General features: G+C 45.2%; 1 protein-coding gene across 1 annotated transcript; it reads left to right on the forward strand.

The window, feature by feature from the left end:
• The first annotated feature begins 442 nt into the window (after positions 1-442).
• Positions 443-4689, forward strand: LOC143413216 (neuroepithelial cell-transforming gene 1 protein-like). Its single transcript, XM_076875962.1, has 10 exons — positions 443-590; positions 1002-1139; positions 1262-1369; positions 1467-1631; positions 1836-1898; positions 2121-2294; positions 2394-2651; positions 2737-2907; positions 3052-3238; positions 3325-4689. Exons 2-10 carry the CDS (start codon positions 1047-1049, stop codon positions 3753-3755), a joined length of 1650 nt encoding a protein of 549 aa, XP_076732077.1. The 5' UTR covers positions 443-590; positions 1002-1046; the 3' UTR covers positions 3756-4689.
• The last annotated feature ends 8230 nt before the right edge of the window (positions 4690-12919 follow it).

Here is a 12919-nt window from a genome sequence, read left to right on the forward strand (position 1 = left end):
GGTGTATTTCAAAAATAAAACTATGAAGACACTCAAAATAAATTTCCTGTGGTGGGAAACTATTTTGTGCAACTTTTTTGTATTTACAGTTTTGAGGGATAAGCCTCTTAAATTTCTCTAACTAGAAATATATGTTAAAAAAGCAAAAACGATTTTCAAATTTTTGGGAGTTTATTGCACTTTTTTGCAATTTATGTAATTATTATTCACTTAATGCAGACATATTATTAAAATCTGGGCTATAATGGTTGTTTTGATGTATAGCAACTTGAAATGCTCCCAAAAATGGCTCCACAGCATGTAAAAATAGAATATAAGCTCTGGCAGACTTGGTTCTATGGTAAGTCTTAAAGGGTTAATGTTTCCATTAGCACTGAGAACTGTGTTGGTTGTCATGGTTTCTGTCAGTTAGGAGCAATGGTTGATATTTAAAATAACATGGATACCAATGTTTTATCTTTTTACTGTCATTCTCTCTCTGTGCAGTAGAATCATAAATCTTTATCATAGTAAGTTACTGTTTTAGTCTTTCAGCCCTTCACCAAACTGTCTTCACATGATAAGAGCCTCTGTCCTGTAGACGACTGAAGGTAAGGAGCTCAAGACTGATGGGACAAGATGAAAAAATCAACCTGTTTCCTGCCTCTGGCCCTTATCCTGATGAATTTGGTAAAAAGAAACAATGCCTCAGAGTATCCATCAGTATTCAGCTAATGTATGTGCAGAACAGTGTAATTAATGAGCCCTGCTGCACAGATCGTGTCTCTCTTGGACATATTTTCTACTATTCAGTTAACTTTGGATTTAAAAGTAAAATCAGAAATCTGAACTAAATGTAGAAGAATGTAACAAATGGTTTGTCAGTGTGAGGCAGAGTGATGAGGGAGCCCCATGCCAGAAAAAGCCAAACAGGGGGAAGGTGTATCTGTTCCGTCTTTTTACGTGCTTATAACTCTTGATTTTCTGCCACCTTTTTTCTCTCTGGTGTGGATTACTTGAAGCCAACTCGTGAGGATTAAAAGGATACTGTGTTTCTACTGAAAGATATGGTGGCTTACGATGAAGTGGGTAGCTTGGTGCCTATCAAACGGACTCTGCAAGTGACAGACTGCCAGAACCAGGCCAACAAGGAGTTAGAGGTGAGATGGCTGAAACTTTACTCTGTAAATGTTTGACCAGAGCTGCTGGAAATGAAGTCATAGTGTTATGATAGAATAACTGCACGACTAACCTCCCCTTCTGTTTTTGCCTCCTTCTGCAGGAACCCAGCAACAAGCACGTCCGTTCTCTCGGCAGGGTGACGTCGCTAGCCAACCTCATTTCTCCGGTAAAGAATGGGGTCTTCCGGCGCTTCGCCCAAACCATCAAGGTAAGCGCTCACGGCATCCAATGGAAACACAGCGCATTGGGGGGACAGGGACATCCCTTTCAACATGTCTGACATGTGGTGTTCTTTCTTTCTGAAGGCCTCTTTCTGGGGCGATGGCAAGTTGCCAGGCATGCCCCAGAAGCCTTGCAGCAAGGCAGCGGCCCCCACACCACCTAAAAGGAGGAACAGCACCTTATGGTCTGAGACATTAGACATCCACCAGAAAGGAACTTTCTCCACCAAAGAGATCAAGCGGCAAGAGGTGAGTCCAGGAGTCCAGGCAGGGATGAATTCTACATGCTTGCTAGACTAGTTCACATGTCTTTGTGTCAAATGGTTTAAATTGGACTAGAAGCCATTCAGCCATCTTGGCTAAGCTCACTATGGTTTAGGCTACGATGTAATGACAACCTGATTTACATGTTTACTAAAAAAACATCTGTCTGTGCCTTCTCCCATTCCTCAGGCCATATTTGAGCTGTTTCGTGGAGAACAGCATCTGATTGAGGACCTGCAGCTTGCATGCAAGGTTTGTCATTTTAAAAGCTCTGAGGCAGCGGGAGTACATATAAAGCAAACAGATTAAATCAGTCTGGCAGGCTTTGAATGCAGCGCAGCCAGGAGCTATAAAAAGACAGGGATTGTTCCTCTGTCTTTTTTTTGTACCCCTAAAACTGTTGACCAAGATATTTTTAGTAGCCGCTCCCAAAGCTCTGCCCAGATATTACTGATCACTTTGCTCCATCCACAGGCGTACCACGACCCGATGCTGAAGCTGTCCATCATGTCGGAGGAGGAGCTTACTCACATTTTCGGCAACTTGGATGCCTACATCCCACTGCACGAGGACCTTCTGGCGCAGCTCTCCAAAGCCACGGGGCCAGACAGGACCGTGGGCCAGATTGGGCAAATTGTTATTAGCTGGGTAAGTGTCTTTGACTTTTTGAGCCATCAAAAGCTTTTACGCTAGTAAAACCGTATTTTGAATTAGCAGTTAGATAAAGAGTCCCTCCTTCCTTTGCAGCTGCCCAGGCTCAATGCCTACAAAGACTACTGCAGTAACCAGCTGGCAGCCAAGGCGCTGCTGGACCAGAAGAAGCAAGACCCACGTGTGCAGGACTTCCTGCAGCGGTGCCTCGAGTCACCTTTTAGTCGGAAACTGGACCTGTGGAGCTTCCTGGACATTCCCAGATCCCGCCTGGTCAAGTACCCCCTACTGCTCAAGGAAATCCTGAGACACACTCCAGCAGAACACCCCGATGCTGCCAGCCTGCAGGAAGCTGTAAGTCCAGGAGACAAACTGGTTCAACACACTGATCCATCATAGTGCCTCTCCCATGTAATAATTAGGCTGCTTGTGTGTTCAGATCACTGTCATCCAGGGAGTTTTGTCTGACATCAACAAGAAGAAAGGGGAGTCCGAGTGCCAGTACTACATCGACAAGCTGGAGTATCTGGACGACAGGCAGAGGGACGCTCGCATCGAACGGTGCAAGAGTCTTCTGTGTCACGGGGAGCTGCGCAACAAGAGCGGCACGGTGAGCACAGCGCACACTTCCAAGTCGTCCTTCGGTGCTTCTCTTTGCATGTTAACACGAGGCTGCCGTCCCACATGAGGCGGGCTATGTGCTCAGATGATGCTCTGGTTTGAAAGTTTCTGTTTTTCCTGGAAATTCTTTCAGAAGCTGCACGTGTTCCTGTTCACCGACCTGCTGATCCTGACCCGCCCCATCACCAGGAACGAGCGCCAGTGCTTCCAGGTGTACCGGCAGCCAATCGCAGTGCAGGATCTGGTGCTGGAGGACCTGCAAGATGGCGATGTCAGAATGGGCGGCTCTTTCAGAGGAGCCTTCAGCAATGCAGACAAAGGTAAGGCTCGTCCCAGAAAGTGTCCGCTAGTAGCCTGAGCAGCACTTTGCCCCCGTTCCTAATGACGCTCTCTGCTTTCTCTGCAGCCAAGAACATTTTCCGGGTACGTTCCCAAGACCCGAGCCAGGCACAGTCACACACTCTGCAGGTCAACGACGTCTTCCACAAGCAGCAGTGGCTCAACTGCCTCCGTAGTGCCATTGCCGTCCACCGGCCTCTGAGCGAGCCCTCCAGCCCCAGCCCGCCTACAGGCAGCGTCCGTTCCAAGCGCCGCCCTTCCTCCGTTTCTGCCATCATCCACATGGAGGAAGCAGACGAGAACTACCCGCAGCCAGGCTCTCAGTCGGCCCCCGCCTCACTGTGCAACAGCCCCACCACGGCGTCCCCTTCGCCTCGCTCCCCACCATCGTCCACGACGTCCGTGTCATCGACGTCATCCTCACCCACGACACATGAAACCAAAAAGGACAAGAAGGCTCTGTGTTCTTTAGGGAAGAGAAAAGAGACGATGGTGTGAGGTGGAGCGTTGGTAGAGAACGTGAATGGACCTCTTTGTTTTTCCTGTACATAAAACCGCACAGCACATTTATGAGTGTCTGCGTGTTATTACAGCAGTGTTCTGTTACTGTCCTCCTTGGCAGCTATTTACCTTACTCCTCCATCCAAGTGCATCCCATAGAGACACAGTATTCTGGAGGGGGGTGCACGTGGTTCAGCTCTAAAAGGGAAGCATGACAAGAAGTAAACCCACGGTTCACACTCGGTGTGGCCAGTTTGCTGAGTTCTTGAAGAAAGAGTTGGTGCATCAGATCCTGTTTACTATAAAGTTCATATTTAAACATTCTTTTAGACCTTTCTTTGGGGGATAATACACTTTATATTTTCAGATCTATCCTAGTATTGTTTTAGGTATTGTAAAGCAGCAGAGTTTTAGCTGTTAGGGCAGGTTTTTGAACATTTGCCGATGTCAAGGTGAAAGACAAAAAGCCGACCCCTAAAAAGGTGAGGTGTACCACACAAACAGATTTCTGTCATAGTTGGGTTTTTAGACTGAGCAGAAGATGTCTTATTTTTATACATTCCTTAAATAACAGATGCTAGAAGCCAGACATTATTTTATTTTATTTACTACAGAGGCATTAATTTCATTCCAGAACAGATGATATGTCAGCAAAAAACCGTGATGAACTCATATCGCAGACGAGATGATGAGTTTTGTTTAAGACAAAATTTTGAACTGAGCCACGTTGGTTTCTTAAAAAGCTGATTCCTGAGAATGAGGCGGATCACTTTTCAGTGTAGGATCTTGCATGGAGCTTTAGTTGTGGACGCCGCTTGCACCTGAAGAGGCGGCATGATGTATGCAACTGTCCCGAGGGATGGGACTGAGCGACGATGAAAGTTGTTGAAGGCAGAAGAGAACGAAGACGAGAACGTTTAGGAAGTGAAACGCTCAGTGTGACATGTGTAACTCCCATCAACAGTATTTCCTGCTTCCCATTTGAAACCTTCCTGGGTAAACTGAAAAAGATTGTGCGGAGGCCTCATAAACCTGTGGAACAAATTGTCAAGCGCGTCTATGAGACGCAAAGTATTCAGAAGAAAAGAGAGGATGTCTGTTCCCTCTCCTCTTAAACGGCTTCATAAGTCTGGACCAATAACAAGTGATCTTGGAACTTTTAAGCAGTACAGAAAATACACTGATGGACAGACATGTGTTTCTTGCTCCATCGGTGTAGGTTTTGCTTATAATAACCAGTCCGCTGTAACTGTATGCCAGGCGTTTATTAGCAGCCAACATGAACGTCCGTACACTCGTAACCGGAAGTACACATCACATCTAGAGAGAACCACAGCGACACCTGCTGGAACTCTCCGTAACGGCAGCAACAGGAGGCAGTATGGACAAACATAACATTGCTGTTATCTACATCCCCCTTTTCAGTTTTTTTTTCTTCCTCTTAATTTTGCACTTTTCAGGCAAACCCAAATCAAACAACACCACCGTGATGGAAGAACTTATCAGGTTATGGATTACACAAAATGAGGCTTCAAATATCAAATGAAATTCACAGTAATCATTGTCATAACTGCGACAAGTATGCAACAACATAACACGAGATAAAACACATTTCAAAACAGAAAATAGAATAGAATAGAATAGAATAGAATTCAACTTTATTGTCATTGCACATGCACAGGTACAGGGCAACGAAATGCAGTTTGCATCCATCCAGAAGTGCTTTAGTGATATAGATATATTACAATATATATTAGCAGTAATATAGATATGTGAGTATATTACAGAAATGGGTCTATTATGGTATGTTATAATGTACACGGTATGAAGTATGTTGTGAATATTCTATAACTATAAGTATGTACAGGCTGTAGTGAGTACAAGCTATGTACAGGATATGAACAGGATATAAATATGAAAAACTATACAGAATATGAAATAAATAACTTTACAGAATCTGGGATATACAGCTATACAGAAATGGGAACTATGCAAGTTGTAAACAGTTGTAGGATTAAAGATTATCGAATGTACAGAATGATTATTTACACAGAGCTATACAGTAGTGCAGTTAAGATAAGTGAGGGTGTAGATAGTTTCTACAGAGGCTATATAAAGTGCTAGTGGTTGTGAGTGGTGGTTCAGTCCATGTTATTATTGTGTTTGAGGGTACAGTTGTCCATTGTGGGTGTGTGTATGTTCAGTCCATGAGTTTAACGTGGGTCAGATGTCAGGAGGCAGAGTTCAGGAGTCTGACAGCTGTGGGGAAGAAGCTGTTCCGGTACCTGGTGGTCTTAGTCCGGAGGCTCCTGTGGCGCCTCCCAGAGGGCAGGAGGGTGAAGAGTCCATGTGATGGGTGACTGGGGTCTTTGATGATTTTCCCAGCCCTTTTCAGACACCGCTTCCTGTAGATGTCTTTTATGGCAGGAAGTGGTGCTCCGGCGATGCGCTGGGCAGTTTTCACGACCCTCTGCAACGCCTTCCGGTCCGAGGCAGAGCAGTTCCCGTACCAGACTGTTATACAGTTGGTCAGGATGCTCTCGATGGTGCAGCGATAGAAGTTCACCAGGATGTCTGAGGACAGGTGGTTCTTCCTCAGAGTCCTCAAGAAGAAGAAGAGGCGCTGGTGAGCCTTCTTGACCAGCTTGGAGCAGTTGGTCGTCCAGGTGAGATCCTCGGAGATGTGGACTCCCAGGAACTTGAAGCTGCTCACACGCTCCACAGCCGTCCCCTTAATGTGGATGGGTGGATGTGGGTCAGCATTCCTCCTGTAGTCCACGATGAGCTCCTTGGTCTTCTCGGTGTTAAGCAGCAGGTTGTTTGTGTCGCACCACTCAGCCAGACGATCCACCTCCTCCCTGTAGGCGGCCTCATCGTTGTCACTGATGAGGCCAATCACCGTGGTGTCATCTGCAAACTTAATGATGGTGTTGGAACCATCAGCAGGTCTGCAGTCGTGGGTGAAGAGGGAGTAGAGGAAAGGGCTCATCACACAGCCTTGTGGTACACCAGTGTTCATTGTGATGGTAGATGAGCAGCGGTTATCCAGCCGGACATGTTGGGGGCGGTTGGTCAGGAAGTCCAGTAACCATTTGCAGATGAGGGAACTGATACCCAGGTCTGTCAGTTTCCTGATGAGTTGTGAGGGGTGGATTGTATTGAATGCTGAACTGAAGTCTATAAACAGCATTCTGGCGTAGGTGTTGTTGTTGTCCAGGTGTGAGAGGACAGAGTGCATTGCGATGGAGACTGCATCCTCTGTGCTCCTGTTCCGGCGGTATGCGAATTGGTGGGGGTCCAGGGTGGGGGGGAGACAGGATTTGAAGTGTGCTAGGACCAGTCGCTCTAAGCACTTAGTGATGATGGGGGTGAGTGCTACTGGGCGGTAATCATTGAGGCAAGATGGGTTGGAGTTTTTGGGTATCGGGACGATGGAGGTGGATTTGAAACAGGCCGGTACCACAGCGTGGGCCAAGGACAGATTGAATATGTCTGTGAGCACTCCTGCAAGCTCCCCAGAACACGCTCTGAGAACACGCCCGGGGATGCCATCAGGACCTGCAGCCTTGTGGACATTGATCCTGCTCAGCACTGCTCCTACATCGGTGGGGGAGAGAGTCATAGGTTGGTGGTCTGGCGTCATACAATACAGCACAAGTGTGCTTTTAATCCACGTATTTACTATTCGGTTTAGACACTCTACCAGAATTGGTTCGGTACAAGTTGTCATCAGAGCGTACTTGGCATTTTGTGGGTGTTATCACCTGTTCTGACTGTTGTGTGCCATGTTGTGGTGGGTCGAGTTGAACTTGAACTGTTTCATGTTTGTTGGTTTGTGTTTTATTAGGTTCAGTTTCATCCGCTCGTCGAGATGAGTCCAGTTCATCTTGTGTTGTAGCGAGCTTTTCGGGTTGAGGCTCGCTCACAGGCAGAAGATGTTGTCTGTTGCGCCTGTATTCTTTTCCACCCGACTCAACGACATATGAGCGAGGTTCAGCACACACTCTACTTACAACTCCAATCTTGTCATGTCCTCTCTGTGTTTGTAGTCTCACCACCTCGTTTGGTGTTAATGGACTGAGCAGCTTGCTGGACTTGTCGTAGTGCTGTTTTTGAGTTTTACGCTTTTTTGTGAGTTGAGTTTTGATAGTGGTTGTCACTTTTGCTGTTGGTGTTAGCAGTTTTTTGCACACGGGAAGGGTTGACCACGTTCGTCTTGATAGCAGCCTCTGTGCTGGTGAGCCAAGAATGTTGTCTCGTGGCGTGTTGCGTAGATGTAACAGGTTCAAATAGAAATCAGTTCCATCTCTTTTTGATGTTTCAAGGAGTCTTTTAGCACTCCGGACAGCTCTTTCACTGAGTCCATTTGACTGAGGGAACTCAGGGCTGCTTGTGACGTGTATGAACTCCCAGTGTGTGGCAAACTCCCGAAAGGTCTGGCTGGTAAACTGGGTGCCATTGTCTGAGTACAGTTTCTGTGGTATCCCATGTACTGAGAAGTGGTGTTTGAGTTTGTTAATGACTGAGGCAGATGTTAGGTTTTCAAGTTTATCTATTTCAAACCATCCAGAATATGAATCCACGAGCACGAGGTAGTGGCGATTGTCCCATTCGAATATGTCTGTGGCTGTGATGGACCAGGGAAGATCAGGAATTTGATGTAGTTTCAGGGGTTGTTTTTGTTGGTGAGGCTTTAGACTGTTGCAAATGCTGCATGATTTGACTTTGTTCTCAATGTCAGAGTTTATTGTCAGCCAGAATACGCTGTCCCTTGCTCTCCTTTTTTAAGTCTGAACTTGCACTTTTTTGGATTCAGTTTGAGTTTTACTTGTCTGGCTCGCTCCAAGACCTTTTTTAAATTTTTGTCATGCTCCTCTATTCCTTTGCCTCCCACTATGATGTCATCCACTATCACTGCGCATGGATATCCCATGAATATTTGTTCCATGGCTCTCTGGAAGACTTCAGAAGTGGTGTTGATGCCAAAGGGCATCCTCAGGAATTTGAATCTGCCGAAAGGTGTTGCAAACGTAGTGAGAAGAGATGAGGCAGGATCTAGTTTGATTTGCCAGAAGGAGCTCTTTGCATCCAGAACTGAGAAGATGGTTGCTCCCGACATCTGAGCAGCTACTTCCTCCACAGTTCGCATGGGATGGTGAGGTCGCATTAGTGCCTTGTTCAGATCCCTTGGATCAATGCAGATACGAACATCATCTGTATTCTTTTTGTGTGTTGCGACCATGTTAGATACCCATTCCGTGGGCTCCTCCACTGGTTCAATTACTCCCAGGGCCTGCATTCTTTGAAGTTCTTCTTTAACTCTTTTCTGCATAGGAACAGGAACGCGTCTTGGAGGGTTGACGACAGGTGACACGTTTGGAGTGAGTTTCATTGAGTAAGTTATAGGTAAGTTACTGACTTCATCTTTAAACAGGTCTGTGTATTCATGAAACACTTTCTGCGCCAGTGTCTCATCCTGATCTGTGTCAACCTGGTAGACTTCCTTGCTGAAACTAACCAGTTTCATTCGCACGCTGTCCTTTAATCCGATGATGGGTTGCACATCGTGTTTTACAACTTGGAATTGCAGGTCATATAACTGTCCAGCTAGCTTACACTTGAGAGTAACTGTGCCTGTGGTCTTGATCTTCGTGCCTCCGAAAGCAACAAGATTTACCTGTTTTTGTGACTTGAGTAGGGTTTCGTTGTTGCCGATCTTTCTGTAAGTGTCTAGTGAGATTACGTTACATTTTGCCCCAGTGTCTACTTTTAGTTTGAGAGCCTTATCAAAAACTTTGACTGTGCAGTATCCTTCTTTGTTGTGATTGTTCTCACCCTCCATTGTTAGGTGCTCAATGCAAAATGTCCCATCACTGTCTGGGTCAGCATCCTCTGAAATTTGGTTCACTTGCTTGCCTCTGTGATGTGGTTTTGCTGATCTGCATTGTTTTTTGTAATGATTATATTTTTTGCAGACGTGACACTGTTGTCCGAAAGCAGGACATTGCTCCCTTTTGGCTGGATGCGAACCGCCACAGTTTCTGCAATTTTGAATGTTCGTTAGAGGTTTATTTATTTTCCTTTTGAACTTGCCATGTTTAATCTGTACAGTGTCCACACTAGCAGATGTAATATGCTTTGGTGTAGAGAGGGCTTTGCTATGTTGATCTGTGAGCTCGCTTATTTGGCATATACGCACCGCCTTGGCAAGAGTGAGTTCCGTCTCTTTAAGAAGGGAACGTCTGACGCTGTCACTGGTTATACCACATACTAATCTGTCTCTGATTAACTCGTCTTGTAGTGCACCAAAGCTGCAGGTTCTGGCCATGTTCTTTAACGTGCTCACGTATGCTTCAATGGTTTCATCGGGTTTCTGTTGTCTTTTGTTAAAGTTATGCCTCTCCATTATGACATTGGTCTCTGGGTTGCAGATCTCCCTGAACTTTCTCTTTAGACATGCGGGGTCTTCCCTCGATTCCGCGGCGACTTCTACTATGCCTTCAGCTGATATGACTGCGGGGGCATACGTGAATGATCGCTCCCTTTCAATGGCCTCTGGTCCCGCCAGATTGAGGAGTATATAGGGCTTAGTCTTAGCATTTTTGTCACTGTGGGCAGCGGCGATAAAGATGTCATATTCGCGCGCGAACTTACGCCAGTTTTCAGCGACGTTGCCGTCAAAGATGAGAGGATCTGGGCGCCGGAATCCGTCCGCCATGTTGTGCGGTGATTGCTTTTTTCGTCGTCCTTACCGGCTCTGCTTTTCTTCTTGGACTGTGCAGGATTTCTAAGATATCCCACTTCTGACACCATGTAGGTTTTGCTTATAATAACCAGTCCGCTGTAACTGTATGCCAGGCGTTTATTAGCAGCCAACATGAACGTCCGTACACTCGTAACCGGAAGTACACATCACATCTAGAGAGAACCACAGCGACACCTGCTGGAACTCTCCGTAACGGCAGCAACAGGAGGCAGTATGGAGAAACATAACATTGCTGTTATCTACAATGGGAGATAACTGTTTCAATGTAGGGGGAACAATTCTTACTGTGGCAAACATTTTACAGGATTGCCAAGTTGTCAAAGCACTGTGTCAGGTCTTTGAAAACTGTAATGCCTTTTTCAGCTATCCATTGGACTCAACATGCCTTGGAATTTACTTTGTTTCAAATCTGTCTAAACAAATGAATCTTGTATTACTTGATGAATTAAAACAGAAAATGGTGCTTTTGCCACTGAAGTCTGGATATGTGGCATTGCCACTGCTGTACTAGTTGGCTTCTTTTTGCTTTCTCACCAGCATGCTACCATTTGCAGTTGTTGATTTTCTGGATGGTGGAGGTGCATCCATAATTCCTTGCAAGTGGTTTACAGGACCAGCGGAAGATTCTTGTTTCTGGCCACCAGGGAGAGTCAATATCAATAAGGATGGAGTTACTCCAGATGCAAACTGGTCACAGTACAGAGTTCGCATCTTGGGGAAAGCTGGTAAGAAGCATTTTTGTTTATTGCTACCAAATATTCTGTCATTAAAGACAGAACAAAAAATTTCCCTGTAATTTCACTAACAACATTTTGTTGATGTATGTCAAAAATTTACAGAAAACTATGAAAATCCCAGGGTGAAACTGCGGAGGTCTGAAGCAACCTCTGATCTGCAGACTGAGTCAGATTCTGGAAGCAGATTGGGAAAAGGGAAGCGGAAAAGGAGGTAATTATGTGTCTTAAAAACGCCTTAAAAGCAACAATTTATTGTGGTGATTATAGGAAAAACAAAAACAAGCTGACAGTATCTTTAGCAGACCATTGCTGCTCACCAGATTTAGATATGATCTTAAAATAGCACTTTGTAACTTTTTGACTTTTAAAAATCAGTTTTAGACTCCTTTTGATGCCGGACTGTACATTAATGTTTTTAGTTTGTAGGACTAACCAGTAACTAATTTGTTTGTGGGGTTTTTTAATATTTTTTTCATTTTAAGGCCAGTGATCCAGGGCAGCACGGTGGCACGGTGGTTAGCACTGTTGCCGCACAGCAAGAAGGTCCTGAGTTCAATTCCACCATCATGCCGGGGTCTTTCTGTGTGGAGTTTGCATGTTCTCCCCGTGTCTGCGTGGGTTCCCTCCGGGTACTCCGGCTTCCTCCCACTGTCCAAAGACATGCAGCTTGTGGGGATAGGTTAATTGGATAATCCAAATTGCCACTAGGTGTGAATGTGAGTATGAATGGTTGTCTGTCCTTGTGTGTTAGCCCTGCGACAGACTGGCGACCTGTCCAGGGTGTACCCCGCCTCTCGCCCTATGACAGCTGGGATTGGCTCCAGCACCCCCCGCGACCCTGAAAAGGATAAGCGGAAGCGAATGAATGGATGGATGGATGGATGATCCAGTTAAGCTCGGATGAGGATTGGGACAACGCTGCAGAACAGCCAGAGACCTCATCACCATCAGCAATGGAGAATAGACATTCAAGTGAAACTCCCCACCAGAACGTCACTCATCCATTTGTTCAGCTACCACCACCCTCAACTCCTTCACCTGTGGTTTCACAACCAGTTCCAAGACAACTTGTACAAGCCACCAATACCAGCATGTTTGTATGTGTTCTAACCCTCCTGGAAGACATTAAGGAGACTCAGAGGATCCACAGTCGAATGCTACAGTCTCTCCTCAGTGCAATGAAGTAGTGGAAGGTGAGCTCCACAAAAGTTGCTGTTTTTGAAAATAAAATAGATAAAATAAAAGAAGTGATGTCATTTTCGCGGAAATGTAGTTTTTGTTTTTTTTTACCATCAGGGCCTCATGAGCTTATACTGGTGTTTTTAAAAGTTATCTTTGACTTTATGACTTTCGGTGTCGTTTCTGGGATGCTTAGGACTCATACTGCACTGCTGGAAATAGTTTATTTTGATGCATATGCTGCTTTTTTGCAAACTTTCAGTATAGTATTTATTTTCGTTTTTCCTACAGTATATAAAAATTGGTGTATTTCAAAAATAAAACTATGAAGACACTCAAAATAAATTTCCTGTGGTGGGAAACTATTTTGTGCAACTTTTTTGTATTTACAGTTTTGAGGGATAAGCCTCTTAAATTTCTCTAACTAGAAATATATGTTAAAAAAGCAAAAACGATTTTCAAATTTTTGGGAGTTTATT

This window comes from Maylandia zebra, linkage group LG17, assembly GCF_041146795.1.
Source record: "Maylandia zebra isolate NMK-2024a linkage group LG17, Mzebra_GT3a, whole genome shotgun sequence".
NCBI classification, from domain to species: Eukaryota; Metazoa; Chordata; class Actinopteri; order Cichliformes; family Cichlidae; genus Maylandia; species Maylandia zebra.

Bases quoted from the DNA above. Each gene is read 5' to 3' on its own strand.
- LOC143413216 (XM_076875962.1), top strand. From the start codon at position 1,047: ATGGTGGCTTACGATGAAGTGGGTAGCTTGGTGCCTATCAAACGGACT. The intron at 1,140-1,261 runs GTGAGATGGCTG...CTCCTTCTGCAG, and splicing joins AGGCCAACAAGGAGTTAGAG to GAACCCAGCAACAAGCACGT. The intron at 2,908-3,051 runs GTGAGCACAGCG...AAATTCTTTCAG, and splicing joins TGCGCAACAAGAGCGGCACG to AAGCTGCACGTGTTCCTGTT.